This window comes from Balaenoptera ricei, chromosome 9, assembly GCF_028023285.1.
Source record: "Balaenoptera ricei isolate mBalRic1 chromosome 9, mBalRic1.hap2, whole genome shotgun sequence".
Taxonomy (NCBI): Eukaryota; Metazoa; Chordata; class Mammalia; order Artiodactyla; family Balaenopteridae; genus Balaenoptera; species Balaenoptera ricei.
Window position 1 is genome coordinate 23,325,940 of NC_082647.1, and position 16,188 is coordinate 23,342,127.

Here is a 16,188-nt window from a genome sequence, read left to right on the forward strand (position 1 = left end):
CCTTTATCAGAGTAGCCCTTTATCAAGAGGCTACTCAGGCCACTGTCATCTTTGGCCAGTGCAGTCCTTCCTCCCCCCCACGTCGCTCTATTACAGGACAAGGGTCACTGCCATGAGACCCTAAGGCAAGGAGGTGTAACCAGGCCCCTTCTATCCCACACAACTCGTCTGCTGCTTAAATGGATAATAACCCCGGCAATCCTGCATGTTTGCCTTGCTGTTCTCTAAAAGGCCTATTTCATACGTTCTCCCCTCTCTTCAAACCAATCCCCTCATCCCACAGCCCCTCAATGCTTACTGACCCTACCTCTCACTTCATGGACAAAACAGAAGCAATCAGACAGGCACAGCCTCATTTTCTCAACACCAAAACTACCAGAGAGTCTCTACCTTCCTTCTTGACATGAAGGATGAACCACCTGTGCTCCTATCAAAGGCTACCCTCACTTTTGCTTTATCGAATGCATCAGTTCTGTAATTATCTCCTTTCTCCTGGATCAACCCCTTTAGGACATAAACACACTCCAGGATCTCCTAGCTATAAAGCATTCCCTTGACCCGCATCCTCCTTCAGCTACCATCCCATTTCTACCTTCCTTTTCACAACAGAACTTCTATGTGGTTTGTCTATGTTGACTAAGTCTACCTCCTTTCTTTACATTCCCTTTTCAATACACTCCAACTAGGCTTCCAGCCCCACCACTTCACTTCAGGTTGCTCTTATCAAGGTCACCAGTTATCTCTATGTTGCCAAAGTCAATGGGCACCTCAGGTCTTATCAAGCACCATTTATCAGCAACATTTAACATAGCTGATCACTCCCTTCTTCTTGAAAGACTTTTTTTTTTAATACATTTATTTATTTTATTTATTTATTTTTGGCTGTGTTGGGTCTTCGTTGCTTCGGGCTTTCTCTAGTTGCAGTGAGCGGGGGCTACTCTTCGTTGCAGTGCACAGGCTTCTTATTGCGGTGGCTTCTCTCGGTGGCTTCTCTCGTTGCGGAGCAAGGGCTCTAGGCACGTGGGCTTCAGTAGTTGTGGCGCACAGGCTCTATGTGGGATCTTCCCAGACCAGGGATCTAACCCATGTCCCCTGCATTGGCAGGCGGATTCTCAACCAATGCACCACCAGGGAAGCCTTGAAAGACTTTCTTTGCTTAGCTTTTACGGCATCACAATCTCCTGGATTTCCTCCCAGCTCACTAAGGGTTTTCCTTTTATTTGGCTCCTTTCCTGACTCATCCCATCCTTGACATATTGGTGTGCCCCAGGCCTTTGTCCTGGATTCCATTTTCTCTCTAACTTTACTCCCTCCTCAGGTTACCTCAGCCAGTTCGATGGCTTTTAACACAGTCCATGAGTCAACAGTTCTCAAATTTATTTCTCTAAGTCAGTCCTCTCTCTAGAACTCGAGACCCATATACCTAATTGCTTGGCTGCTCTGCATGGGTGTCTAATGGACATCTAAATCTTAGTACAACCAAAATAGAACCCTTGATAAGACAGAACTCCTAGGAATTCCCTGGCAGTCCAGTGGTTAGGACTCCACGCTATCACTGCTGCGGGCCCGGGGTTCAGTCCCTGGTTGGGGAACTAAGATCCTGCAAGCCGCATAGCACGGCCCCCCCACCCACAAAAAAGAAAAGAAAGAAAAAGAAAAACAGGAGGAAAAAAACACATTAAAAAAACCAAAAAACAGGGCTTCCCTGGTGGTGCAGTGGTTAAGAATCCGCCTGCCAATGCAGGGGACACGGGTTCGAGCCCTGGTCTGGGAAGATCCCAGATGCTGCGGAGCAGCTAAGCCCGTGCGCCACAACTACTGAGCCCACGCTCTGCAACAAGAGAAGCTGCCGCAATGAGAAGCCCGCACACCGCAACGAAGTGTAGCCCCCTCCTCGCCGCAGATAGAGAAAGCCCGCGCACAGCAACAAAGACCCGATGCAGCCAAAAATAAAAATAAATAAATTAAAAAAACAAAAACAAAAAAAAACAAAAAACAGAACTCCTCATCTTGACAAATGGTACTTATTTTTGATTGCCCTTTATGTCTCTCTATCCACAGCCCATTGAACAGCAACTCCTGTCAGCTATACCTCCAAAATATAAACCAAATTCATCCACTTCTCCCTATCTCCACACTTCCTACCCCCGTCTAAAACACCATCATCTCTCACCTTGACTATTTTAAGAGCTTCCCAACCTCCCTGCTTCCACTCTTTCCTCATCCAGCCTTTACAAAGTAGCCAATGGTTTTTATTATAAAAAGATAGATCATGTCACTCCCCGGTTTAAAATCTCCAAAGGCTTCCCTTTGTCCCGTGAATCAACTTCAAGCTCCCTATCTTTGCTTAAATGTCCTTTGTAAAGTGGCCCCAGGCCACCTCTCTGACCCCATCTCAGACAACCCTCCCCCTCCCCACTGTGCTCCAGCCACACTAGCCTTCATCGACTACCTCTAACATTCTGAGCTTGCTCTCACCTTCTTAATAAGTCTGTTCGCTCTGTTTCGAATGCTCTTTCCCCTGATGTTCTTACGGCCAGCTCCTTCTTATACTTCAGATCTTAGGTAACTATCACCGTCTCAGAGGTCTACATACCCTGACTGCCCAATCTAAAATAGTCTACTACATGATATGTCACCCTATTTAAATTTTATTAACCATATCTACCATTCTCTGAAAGTCTTCTCGTTTCCTTAATTACTTATTATCGTTTTTCTCCAACTTTAATGTATCGTGAAAGTAGAGACCTTGCTTTGCCTAGCATACAGTAAGAGTCCAACAGCATGCACGCGAGTTCTGCGACAGCACTGCAGACAGATTTCCTCCTGTGCAGGATTCCCCTTGACTCACCAAAGACATGGGGCACTTCTCTAGCTCCTCCTCATTCTTGATCTGAACATCTGCGATGGAGATGTACTTGTGCTGGGAAACATAAGACATCAACAAGGGGCCGAGGGCCTCAATCACATGTGTACCAATGATCATTTCCCCAATGACAAGGAAATGTCCTGTTTATGGTTCTGTCAGCCCAAATACACCACGCACCCTTTGAAGGCGGGAGCCTTATTTACCTTTGCATCATGAACAGCAGCAAAGTGCTTCAATACAGTGTTTATTCCATATTTCCATGTTTGAAGGGCAGCAAATACCTTAGCATTTACCTTCAACCAAAGTGCAAGGGGAGGGACTTCCCTGGCGGTCCAATGGTTAAGACTCCATGCTCCCAACACAGGGGGCACGGGTTCGATCCCTGGTTGGGCAACTAAGATCCTGCATGCCGCATGGCGCAGCCTTTTAAAAAAAAAAAAAAAAACGTGCAAGGGGAAGCCAAGAATGGGCCCTTGCCCCTGGACCACTGCCCTGAGAGTTTTGCTGCATGTGCCTGTATGTGCGTCCGTGTGTGTACAGAGTGATGATGGGGTGGGGTGGGGATCAAGGTCTGTGCAAGGAATGACTATTCTTATTCGTGCACACACACACTTTGGATACAGAGCAGACTGCTACTCAATCCTGGGCCTGTGGAAGTTAGTGAGCCTCTAAGGAGAGAGAAGGAAAGGAAAGGAAGCAATAAGTGGGAAGAGAGAGAAGGGTGGGAGGAGGGAAAAGGAATGAGAGGAAGAAAGAAGAACTTGTTCATCTATCTAAATGTAGGACACTGAGTAGGTAGGGAGAGACCTGATTTTTTACCTCTTTGGCCAAAATGCCTGCAGAGGAAGTACAGAATAACAGGTTCAGAACGTGTCTGGTGGAAGAGCACCATCCAGGACCCAGGACCCTAGTCATCCAACTTGCCTTGATGGCTCCCTATCCCTGAAGACTGAGAGCCCACCCTGGTCACCTGCTTGAGGGTCTTCACACTCTCATGGATGGGCCTGGGCAATCCAACCAAGGTATCTGTGTCCCTGTGAAATGCAAGACACACCAGATCATAAGGGTCAAAAGTATAGAGAATTACCAATACCCCCTGGAGTCATGTGGACCATGCCACTTTCACCATCTGGTAACCTGGATCTTTCTCTGCAAGCTACCAGGTCCCCCATCGTTGCTTCAGGACACAAAAAGAATAATGGTACAGAGAAGTGTCCCTGAAAATTAGGATTTCTGTATAGTCTTTAGGGGACTCACTTTGTCTGGGAGCAGGTTCCTACTTAAAAGGGCATGTTGCCCAACACTTTTGACAGTGAAATGGTAGTAACAATGGTTTCTCGGGTTTTGTAGCGACCAGTGAGGATTCAAGAGGGTGGGGGAATGGGGAAAGATCTGTTCCAACCATGTCGCTTCTTAACAGAATTCTGGCCCATTACAGAAGGGCTTGCAGGGGCCATCTAATAACACTCTGACAAGGAAATTGATGTTCAAGAGGGAAATGACTTGTTGCTCAAGGTCCTACACCTGGATGAGAACATAAAAGTTCTAGGAAACTGGAAGGAAAAAACTCCATGGCAAGAACCCAAAGCAGTCACTGAGAGCTGCCCATGGCTCTGGGTTGTATAATCACGACCAGGCAACATCTCTCACTCTAGGCCACCCGTTCCCCTGGTCCCCTAAAAACCACTCTATAGCCAGTTCTGACCATCCAGTCACTTACTGCTCCAGAGTGAATCCGATGAACTTGTTCCTGCTCATCTCCAAGAAGTGTTCAATGTCCTTCTGTCTGAGAGGACGGTGGAGAGACAAATCCCAGAGAAGGGAAAAAAAGCAAACCTTGAGAGAAGGACCCTTACTGGGCTCCTACTCCTCCAGCTGGAGAACTGGAACAGTAGGGGAAGACAGCAGGGAACTTCAAACCCAGGAGTTCTGACTCCCAGCCCAGCTTATTGAGCCTTGAATACATAGACCACTCCACCCTGGGCCTCCAGTGACTGAAACCCCGAAGCTCAGGGTGCTTGGTGTTATCAAACCTACCTGACCTTTGGGGTCCACGGTAGGCCCTTGGGAAAGGCCACCCGCTCAGCAGAGAGGGGTGCCTGTGAGGGTGGAGGTGGCACTAGAGGGTCCTGCTCTAGCAAGTCTAACTCTCCATCCAAGGTACGCTCTCCATCGCCAGCAGACTCCTCTTCCTCCTCTGTGGCTGGTTCCTCAGTCTTAAAGAGATCTCTTTCATTGTAGATGTCCAAGCTGTCCTGCTTAGTAAGGAGTTGCTGGGGGGTTGGAGGGGAGTGGGTGGAAGGAGAGAGGGAAGGTGTGCAGAGATCTCACCCTGGGCATCCTTGTCTGAGACCACCCCAACCCACAGACTGCTAGACTTCAGGGAACATGGAAGTAAGACCCCACCTCTAGTGAGAACTTTCCCTTCCCATCTCAACCCTACTGTCCCCACCAGGCCCAATTCCAGGACAAGCAGCTCTCACACAACCACGCCAATGGCTGGGAAACAGAGCATAGATAATCCCAAAGTCACAGTTACTTAGCTTTCAGAAAGCACTGATGCTGTTTTTTTTTGCCAGCACTTTCCTTCCTAATTATGCTCTACTTAGGTGAACATTCAATTAGTTTGCCTTCTGTGAGCATACACCAGCTGGCTGACTGAGGAAGAGGAGGACAGAAGCTTGCTGCTAGGCAGAGGGAAGCAAGTCTGGAATTTTAAATCTTGTCACAGAAAGAAAAAAAGATTGGACAGAAATAGGCCAAAAAGTTAACAGTGATTGCCTCTGGTTGTTAAGATTGTGGGTGACTTTTTTTTCTCCCTTCTTCACATTTTTATATTTGTTCTAAATTTTCTATAATGAGTAAGCATTACTTTATAAAACAAAAAAATAAAGGTTAAAAAAAATCACATTGCAGATAATGTAGACTAGATTACTGAGTGTGACTGTCCGAGCCCGTCACCTGTAGTTGGTGAACTCAAGTAGGTCAGGCGGGTAAGTTCATGGGAGCGTGGTCAGCTCTCAGCACAACTTGTCATTGTGACCTTTCTAGGGATGCAGACTATAGAACCCTAACCAGTCACCTTGTAAGTGTAAGCCTCTGGTTCCAAGGCCAGATAAGAGCATGGCTGGCTCAGAGGAAATCTTACTGCGAAGACAATGATAAAGTGCCTCAACCAGGTACCTATGCCCAGGATTATACCCCAACTGTTGCTCAGGGTGCTAGGGAACTCCAGGCACTGAGGTCTAGACCAATAATCCTTAGCAAGACATGGATTTATGATGTGATATCACAATGTTACATCTTGACAGCCCAGGACCCTGTCAGGGCTTGGGAATAGAGGCCGAAGTATAGACTCCAAGATTTCAGGTTGGTCTCAGGGCCAGCCAGGGGCAGGAGAGCTGGGTCATTTACTGCTCTTTCCTACCATATCCAGAGCTGCTTAGAATCTTGATTTTTGGCCAGCTGGTGTCACAACACTACTGTCTGCTTTAGTCCATACCCTTCGAGAACCACGGCGGCCTCGCAGTTTGGAGGGTGGTGGTGCCAGCTGAGACTCCCCCAGGTCGAGAGTGTAAGAGGGCGGGGAGGCAGCACGCATGCTCTTCACCACCTGGATACTGTCCTCAGCCAGTGGAGGCAGACCCAATTCTTCCCGCTTCTGTACTTTGAGAGCCTGCAGTTGCTCAAATCCACCGAGGGTAAACTAAGGGTTAAACAGGAAAGGGGCAGAGAAGAGAGGAAGGGAGGGAAGTCAGAGGGAGCAAGGTCAGGGAAGCATGGATAGAGAGGAAGAGCCACAACCTCCAGTCCCCTCAGACCCCCTCCTTAACTAGGAAGTAATAAAACAGGAGGAGGCAAAAAATGTGGTCACCATCCCCAGTCTCAGAGGTGGTTACTATCCCTCAGAGCTCAGGGGTCAGGATAAAGCATTATTTACTGACCCAGGGCTGGAAACATCACCAGAAATAAGGAAAAGGACCACCGGGGGCCTCCACTGAAAAAAACAGGAAAATGTACCCCCTTTTAAGGAGCAGATCTAGATACTACAACCCCCCAGAATCACTCAAGGCCTGCCCTGGAGGGTATGTTGTTCAGCCAGTCAGAGGAAGGATAGGGTTGAAAAATTAGTAACAAAACTGCAACCATACACTTATGAGGACTTCATTTTTTAAAAGCAAATCCTCTATTTATCTGGATGGAGAGCAGGCACTATACCCCACATTTTACAGCTAGAGAAACTGAGACACAGAGAATTGCCCGAGGTTTCTCAGTATCAGCAGAGGCCAGATCTCCCAACTCTCAGCCAGGGTTCTTTCCATGAAACATTAGCTCTATCAGGGGAAGGTGCAATGACACCCCAACTCAAAAAGTGGCATCTCCCATCAGTCCAACAGAAATAGGTAACCTACTCTGAAACAGAACATCTGATTTCTCTAGGACAGCCTTATTGCCCCTCCACTGGTTAACAGCTGCCCTATTCTTCTGCCTAGCTCCAGCCTCCTGGAATCAGACTAGAAGAAACTGAGGTGGCAGAGGGCACTGCTGATCTGATGAGATGGGAGAGGGGTGAATCAGCCACTCACCATGACTACTTTCCAGAGCAGAAGCAGGACCTTCTTTATGGGGAAGTGGGGAGCCAGGCCACTGCAGAACTTGGTGACCATAGAGAAAAGCAGAAGGGCAAAAGGCTCCTCATTATGCATGGAGAAGCCTGGAGGTTGTGGAGAGAGGCAAGTGAGAAAGTGAGGATGAAGCAGCTGAAACCCAGTCCCTGTAACCCTGTTTCTGGACACTGAGGAAGGCACTCACCTTCCCGCAAAGAATCTGAGTACTTGGTCCTTAGAAGGAGGCTTAGAGAGCCCCCAGAGTGAACCCCCCGAGGGCAGGATAAGGGAGGTCATGGAGTTAAAATGGTATAGTTCCCAAAGCTTGGGGGTGGATATCAAACTAGAAGTAACAGTAATAAAGATAATAAATGGTAATAAAGATGCTTCCTGGCTGAGGAATTCAATGCATTTTGTAGATCACAACTCACTTTCCCACATCAACAAATATAGTATATATTTTAAAATCCCAAAGGCCTTCATATCTTATCCCTGACTGATGACAATACCAACTCATATTTTCAAGGTAAGTCAACTCATATTTTTCACGTGGGATTTGTGATCGAATGGGAGAGGGATGACTATTCCCATTTATAACCAAGGAAACCAAAACCAAGATATAGAGAAGACATATGACTGGGCCTAGCTCATAGACACAGGGACAATCAAGCCAGACCCTCAAGCCCACCGCAAAGTATCTCTGTCCTAAAAGAAGGATGTTAGTTCTAAAAAAAAAAAAAAAGAAGATGAAGAAGAAGAAAGAAGAAGAACTGTCTGTCTCTCCTAGGCAGATGCCATGCCTCCCCTCCGCCACAGGCACCTTGAGTGCCACTTCTTACTCAGTTCAGTGCGGAAGGTCTCCCGGGCTCTCCTCCACCCGTAGGAGTCTGTCTCTCGCTCCAGGCGGATATTTTCCACCATTAGGTACATGACACTCAGCAGCACCCTGAGGTTATAGAAGGGTCACAAGAGGTTCCCAAGGCAGTTTCCAACCTATAGTCTGAGACCTCAGGGATGGTCTCTGTGGTGGCCCAACCCAGTGGAATTAGCAACTTCTAGTGGCCTGGGTGCATCTGAAATTTGGGCAAACGTAACCCATTGCTAACCATCCCCTGTTCCAATCCCATGGGCAGGCCCACTCACCGGAGCTCTGTGCTATCAGCAATGGAGATGGCTGGTTTCCGAAGAGCACTGCTACAGGCCTGGCTGTTGCTGCCACAGGGACGAGGGAGAAAACGGGAACCCGCAAGGCCTCTTTACTCCGTGTTGCACACTTATCATATGCACAAACATGAGTACCTGCCATTCCCTGGCTATGTAGCTAAAGAAATTGGTCTAAGGTAGAGGAGCCCATAGAATTCTCCTGCCACCTAGACAAACCCTTATCTGTGGTGAAGATAGGCAAGGGCAGGGTCTATGATATTGGCTCCTCTTAAAATCCCCGCTGTGTCTAGTACTGTGCTGGACACAAAACAGATGCTAAGCAACACTTGGTGAATAATAAACAGAATTTGCCCCACTAAAACTCCTGGGTGATAGGCATGAGACAATATGAGGGGTCACTATAGTGGTAGCGGCAGATAAGGCCACGTCTAGAGCTGTAACCGTGAGGGAAAGAACTGGGCACAGCAACAGGAATTGGTCCCGTCCCTCTTGGGTCATGTTCTGAGGTAGAACAGTTTCCTTCATGGAGTCCACAGTTAGGCTGAGCTAAGAAGGTATCTGGATACAAAAGCAATACAGGATCGGCCCCTGAAGCCCAGGATTGAAGCTGTAAGTGGGGCAGAGTCTGCTGATGAGCCCAACCTTAGGGAGCAGGACAGACTATCAGAGGCCACGGCTGGATGGAGGGGGACTCTCAGTGAGCTTTGGATGAGGTTTGAGTAGACCCAGCTTCCACAGAGGGCTCTACAGTGAGGGAACCAGCATAGGAGATGAGGCACTCTTCAAGGAAGGGGGTCGCCAGCCCTCCCCTAAGGCTTCTCACTCGATTTCCATGTGGAGTAGCTCCAGGAAGGCCGAGAAGGTCCCCATCTGATAGAGCAGGAAGCAGTTGTACCTGGACCAGTGGAGTACATCGACTTCTGAATCACATTCCCCAAAAGTGCCTAAAGGACCAGACAGTGCCGCAGGGGTTGAGGTGGAGGGGGTTATCCCAGTTCTTTCCACCCTGCCCCATGATCTGAAGGCTATCTTCCAACACTCTGCCCAACAATTAGGCTGACAAAGGTAGGACAAGCGCCCCCCAGAACTTCCTGGAATGAGGCAGGGGAGAGGAGAAGCAGTCTCCAGGGTTAGGTCCAATGTGCTCATCACTGGTCTGTCTTAAGTTTGAGTTCCCTGAGAAGCAGATCCAGAGATAAGGATTCAAGTGCAAGTAGTTTATTTGGGAGTTGACCCCAGGAACCATCGGTAGAGAAGTGGGGAAGTGAGATAGGGAAGAGAAGGCAGCCAAGAGCTCAATCCCAAGTGGGGAGAAGCTCTGGAAAACATAAAACAAACAACTCAGAATCATCCCACCCAAGAGGGGTGAGGTGGTCAGGCTATTCATCCAGTAACTCCTGGCAGTCACTGAGGAATGCTGCTGGACTAGGGGAGAACATTAATTCCCTAGCACTTCCTGGCTGCCCTATGTGGGCTGCACAGAAAGCCCTCAGGCAAAAAGATGAAGGTCCTGGCAGCTGGAACTTGGCCAGAGCGCCAGACCCGAGAGATAGGCTTGGGCACTGCCTTGTTTACTGCAGTCGTCCCTTCACCAGATGTCCACTCTCTTTCCTCTCCATTTATGATTTTTCTTTTACAGTTTTTTAGCTCCCAACTAGTTGGTTCTGCCAACAGTCCTCTTATTTCTGACCTCAGGGATTTCTTTTACTACTCCAGCTAGGCTCATTTTTCTTTCCAACACCTGGCTAATAGGTCTCTTCTGGGAAGCTTTCCTCAGTTAATTTCATTGAGTTCTGATTCTCCAAATTACTCACAGCAACCATTCCTGCTGCTATGTTGGCTTGGACCTTCTAAATGCCAATGAGAAACAATGCAGAGGGTCCATGTGTAAATTGGTGGCACCCTCCCTGCCTCCTCTCAGTGTCAGAGCCAGGCCACAGCTGGTAAAAGAAACCTCCATGCTCAGCTGGTGGTACATTGTCAGCTCTGGCCACAATGACCCTCTTGCTAGTCTCCACATAGGATTACAGCCCAGGCTAAGGAAAAAAAGAACCTTATAAGAAATCCTGGCATGCCTGGAAAGAGAAAGGCCGATTCCAAGGGATCCAGAACAGTACCTACCATCATCTCCTCATCTTTCGCATAAGCACAAGGTTACTTCTAGCACATGACAAGATCTGTCCTCGAGGGGCAGGAACCTTGCTTTCCCAGCGTGGCTTGCCTCATCCTAGTCCTGCTAACACCGTCTCTCTCTCTCTAGTGTCCACCCCTCTCAAGTTGGCAAAGCTGGCCACTCACCTTGGGCCAGGTAGAGAACAGCTCGGGCCACCTTCAGTCGCCGTTCCCTACTGACCACCTCCAGCCGGTCCAGGAGTCCCATCACATAGGCCTTCTGGGCATCTTCCTCCAACTCCAGCCACTCCTTACCCTGCACTGGGAACAGAAGGCCATACAGATCTAGTGTCAGCTGTTGCCTCCCCTTCCTGGAAAGGCTCCTGAGAGCATATGTACCTCTGATCTCAGTCCCCCAATAAATTCTTCTCTTCAAAAGCTTTCCTTGTTTAGCTGAGAAAGAATAAGGGATGGGAAAAGTAAAAAACCCAAATGTTCTGGCCTGAACCCACTCTGTAGCCTCATCTTCCTCCACATCCCCTCCATTTCCACTTCCCCCTCCCCAGCCTATACGGTTCTATCTCTCTGCCTTTCCTCAAGGAGTTCCCTCTATCTCCCTATGTATCCAATTCCTATTCATCCTTACAGGTTCAATACAAAATCACCTCTTTCCCACTAATGCTCCAGCCAGAAACTCTGTCCCCCATGATACTTTTTACTTCTCTAACGACACTTTCCATTTTCCTCTTGGCCTCAGCTAGTTTTGTGACGTACACATCTCCCCTCTGCTATCTGACTATAATTTCTTTAAAGATACTGTAAATTCACCTTCACCCCTGCCTCCTGCATCTCTGGCACAAAATGGGTACTCACCACACATTTGCTGAGTTGAACACTGAATTGCCACTGACCAAGTAAGGAAATGGAGGTCTGAGTGGATCACAGGGTGGGCACATGAAATTATTACCAGATGCTATGAGGAGTGAGGCAGAACTGGAGACAGGGATTGAACACTAAGGTCGAAGACTAGGCTGGGCACAGGGTTACCAGGCAGCAGGGAACCAGTCCAGCCCCACCTCCCCATTCCTCTGTTCTCTGGGCCCTTGACATCAGGGAAAGGGACCCAGTTCAGGCTTCTCTTGCTTCCACTCCATGACCTCTCCACTTGAGATATAGGAAACTCTGTGTCCCATATGCAAAAAGGAATAAGAGAAGTTATATGGCTATGGAGAGGATGAAGAAGGATCATACTTTGTTTTAGGCTTTTTCTAGATCAGCCTTGAATATCATGGAGAGAAAAAGCAGATCTCTATGAATAAGGATCTGGAATCACCTTGGGTCTTGAAATCTTCTTCAAAGCACCTCCTGTTAGTGGTGAATTCCGGGTTTTCAGTGTAGCTATACAATTCTGTGGCAGGAAAGATAGGACAGAGTCACAAACATTCAGCAGATCCTTATAGAAGGGGCCTGGGGTGGAAAAGGTGGCATGAAAGAGCTAAAGCTTCCAACACATTCCTGTGTCCAATTCAATCCAGAGTCAGCTTCCTCCTTTTCGGAGCAGTTAAAAATAGCCACTTGGGTCCCTGGGTGATTAAACCATCAAACCTGTCCTCCTCCTGCCAGCTGGCTGCTACAGCAGAGAAGGCAGGCTCCAACATTTGGTGAGGGCCAGGAGGAGGGCTGGAACAGAGAGGGCTGAATGTCATCACTCCTGGTTCTTAGGGCTGCAACCCCTTCTGCTTGTCAACCCAGACTGGGACTAATCCTGTCTCTAGGGAAAAAGCGGGCAACACAACTCCTGAAATTTAGAGGCAAGATCCTTGTGCTATTCAAGGAGCCAGTTCATTCTCTCCCCGTTGAGTTTCTTCGAAGGGTACAGAAGTTTATGTTCCTGCCCACGGCCACCCGGGCAGAGGCAGAATCAAACCATATAGAAGCAGCTTTGATTGCCAAAGAGCGGCCTGTGCCCAGGAAAATCTAACTTTGCTGACAGCAGCCTCTCAATACAAAATGCAGACAGCTTATGAGAAATAAAAATGCCCTTTCCTACACACACATACGCACACACACACACACTCCAGAACATCACACCAGTACGCTCATCTTACAGAGGATGAAGAAGTGAAGTCATTAAGTCAATAGGTGCTTCCTCAAAACTCTGTTCCCTAACTAAGACCCTTGCTGGAAATTTAACTAGGTCACAGATAATTCACAATGCAAGAGAAATTCACTTATATTCCAGCCAGCTGTCTAATGGTCAAGAAATACCTTGTCTGGGAGCCAGGGCTTTTGAGTCCTGAGTTCCAAAATCCTGGAGTGACCAGAAACAAATCCCAGCTCTGTTTGTTAAATTCTTCAGTCATTAGTGAGTAGTGTAGATATATATATTTTAAGAGTAGAGCACAAACCCAGTTAAAAAAGGGAGCAAGGCTCTTAGGTACTAAACTTTGCTTTTGTCTTATTTTTAAAGTTTAGATCATGAACTTTCATATACTACCGGTAAATACAGAGTACATAAAAGACACCGTGTTTATCTTCTACTCAGATTAAACAAATGTTAACACTTGTCATATTTGCTTCAGACAGCTAAAGTCCCTTCTTCCTTCCCAGTCTTATTTTCCTCTCTAGAGATAATCACTATGATGAAATTGGTATGTATGCTTCACATGCCTATTTTTATACTTTTAGTACATATCTATGTGCCTGTAAACAACACATGATATTGTTCTGTTTTTCAAGTTTTTATCCAAGCAGTATCATATTGTATAAATTATTTTTTCTTAGAAGCATTTTTTATTATGTCTTTCAATAGTTTACATGAAAAGCAGTGTGATGAACACATCCATTCACTTAACTGACACGGTTCTTAATCAAGTGTGCAATAGACTTCCCAGAAACATCTTTTAGACTTGTGTGTTTAAGCAGTTTTTTTGATGCATGTATAAATTATTTTGTCACTGTTTCTTCTCCCCTTTAATATGTTTTCAATATTTATTGACACTGAAGCATATTGATATAGATCAATTATTTTAATGACTATACAGTAGCCTAATATATTGATATACTACAGTTTATCCATTCCCCTACTAAGTTGTTTTCAATTGTTCACAGTGGCGACAATAAACATCTTTGTAAGTGTTTTCTTGGGCCCAAGAATTTCTTTAAAGTGTACATCTAGAATCACTGGGTCATAAGACGTGTGAATTCGACTTTGCTAGATATAACCAAACTGCTTTCCAATTTTATACTGTTCCCTCATGCCAAGCCATGTATAAAAAGTACTCATTTCTCTGTACCCTCACCAACCCCAGGCTTTTAAATTTTGCATCTGATGATTGTTGAATAATATCTCACCATTTTAATTTGTTTTTCCCCATTTCCTAACATAATTGAATATCTTTTCATATATTTACTGACCACATGGTTTTCTGTTCTGTGAATTCCTGTTCATATTCTTTGACCATTTATCTATAGTCTCTATTGGGATGTTCATTTCTTTCTCTCTCTCTATGTGTGTGTGTGTATGTGTGTATTCATATTCTGGATTCTAATCCTTTGTTAGGTATTAAACTTAGCTCTCTATTTCTGTCACTCATCACAAAATCTATTCCCTATGCTTATTCACAAGAACTTCTTTAAAAGCGTTTGTCTCTTTTCTCTGAAAAAAGCCTGTCTTAAAGTGTCACTTTCATGTGACAGAATATTTAACTTTCACACAATTTCCACCCAAAGCTCATTTATTAATAATTGGCATTTGTAGCACATGTAACATGGAGGCCCTTAATGCAAGGAGATCACGTTTAGCCAAGCTAAGAATCCAGAGAGAAGCAGCCCAGCATTGAAAGAAGAATGGGATCACTTAACACCAGCTCAGAAATATCCAAGCAGAGCTCCACTGTGACGGATATAGATGACATGTTCAGCTTTGCTCAGCTGGCCAGTTGTCTATACAGTTTTTCTTCAGACATTGCTGAGACTTTAATAAGGGGCAAGTATTAGGGGAAGGGGGCGAGATGGAGGTAGAAAAGAAAAGGAGAGAGAGATGGAATGGGAAAGCAATGGAGTGGGTGGCAGAAAGAAGCACACAAAGATATGGGTGACTATGGGAAGAGAAAGAAAGGAGAAATGGGGAGAAGGTGGAGAGAAAACAGATTTGAGAGTGCACCAAAAGAGAATAAAGAAGGGTGAGCAGAAAACAGGGATAGAATGAAAGAATGGAGAATGCCATACATAGCCAAGGAAGCATTCACAGAAAGAAATGTGAAAGCAAACAAAGAGATACTGACCACCGGAAGGTGTAGAGAAGTGGGAATGTGGAGAACAGTCTGTGTTCTATAGCCACTTGCTGAGAACAGACAAGCTGCCAGGGGAGAGCACAGGTATCTTCCCTCTCCTCCTGGCCAACCTTCCACTCTTTACAGACCCATCTATCTCATACCTGACAACTCTGCTGCGTGCCCATCTGTGTCTCCATACTCAAATTCCAGGGTAGGGCAGTCCACAGAGCCCTGTAATGGAGAAATCTTTGTGGTAACTTGGGAAAAAGGTTGACAAAAGGAGATCATACCCTCATTTCATTTTCCACCTCTCTTGGAGGCCGAAGTTAGAGGAAAAAGGCAACTAGGAGAGTTCCATCTGGGCCTTTCATCCAAGAAGTACCCTCCTCCAAGCCAAAATTAGAGGCTCAGTGTGGGGCTGGGCTGAAGATTCCTATATAGAATCAGAAACTCTGGGCAAAGGACCAGGATCATGAACAGATACGAAAGCTACAATCTGTGCCCATATCTGATCTACATAAACACAGACCTGAAGAACATCTAGCTGATCTCTAGAAAAACAAGACGGATGAAAACAAAAGAAGTAAACTGGATTCTGACTTCAGCTCTGTCATTAACCCATTGTATGATTTTGTATGATTTCATTCTGTGGATCATAGTTCCTCATCTATAAAAAGAGGTCCTTCAGTTCCAATATTCCACAATTTTAGGACTGTCAAATAAGGTAGCATTTCTACTTCAAATTGTATTAAAGGCTAGATTTCCTATGATGTTGTATGTATAAATTTATAATACCCTTTTAAAAGTATTTTTAATACAATCTTACCCCCGAACCTCTTTAAGCATTTTGGGATAGATTTTTCCTACCAATATATTAATAAATATGAATTAAAAAAAATTTGGATTCCAGCTCTTGTCACATACTATGTGACCTTGAACAAGTTACTTAACCTCTTTGTGCCTCAGTGTGGTATAAAAAATGTATTTGGTCTTTGCCCCCTCACCCACCTTCCTGGCACAGAGCTCTTAAAACCTTTGGAATTTCCTGAGTAGTAGGAGTGTCTGTTATTCATAAGGAGCTCCTGTCAACCATACTTGAGTTTATGCTAATGAGGTGACTCAGAGTGAGAGTTTCAAAAAAGGGGCTCCAGGGAGGGGA

At 46.0% G+C, this 16,188-nt stretch overlaps 1 protein-coding gene across 7 annotated transcripts in view; it reads right to left on the bottom strand.

The window, feature by feature from the left end:
* STRIP2 (striatin interacting protein 2) overlaps positions 1-16,188 on the bottom strand; it is a 50,453-nt gene that overhangs the window by 28,429 nt on the left and 5,836 nt on the right. For 4 of the 7 annotated variants that reach the window (XM_059933422.1, XM_059933423.1, XM_059933420.1 and 1 more), the window contains exons 2-13: positions 15,191-15,260; positions 12,086-12,160; positions 10,939-11,073; positions 9,464-9,584; positions 8,620-8,688; positions 8,316-8,422; positions 7,456-7,583; positions 6,372-6,575; positions 4,907-5,142; positions 4,590-4,655; positions 3,840-3,903; positions 2,852-2,923 (exon numbers count right to left, since the gene is read on the bottom strand). In XM_059933422.1, the coding sequence (XP_059789405.1) occupies positions 2,852-2,923; positions 3,840-3,903; positions 4,590-4,655; positions 4,907-5,142; positions 6,372-6,575; positions 7,456-7,583; positions 8,316-8,422; positions 8,620-8,688; positions 9,464-9,584; positions 10,939-11,073; positions 12,086-12,160; positions 15,191-15,260 (1,347 nt within the window). Of the gene's footprint in view, positions 1-2,851; positions 2,924-3,839; positions 3,904-4,589; positions 4,656-4,906; positions 5,143-6,371; positions 6,576-7,455; positions 7,584-8,315; positions 8,423-8,619; positions 8,689-9,463; positions 9,585-10,938; positions 11,074-12,085; positions 12,161-15,190; positions 15,261-16,188 lie in introns of those variants that run through there. The other 3 variants (XM_059933421.1, XM_059933424.1, XM_059933425.1) reach the window with 3 other exon arrangements.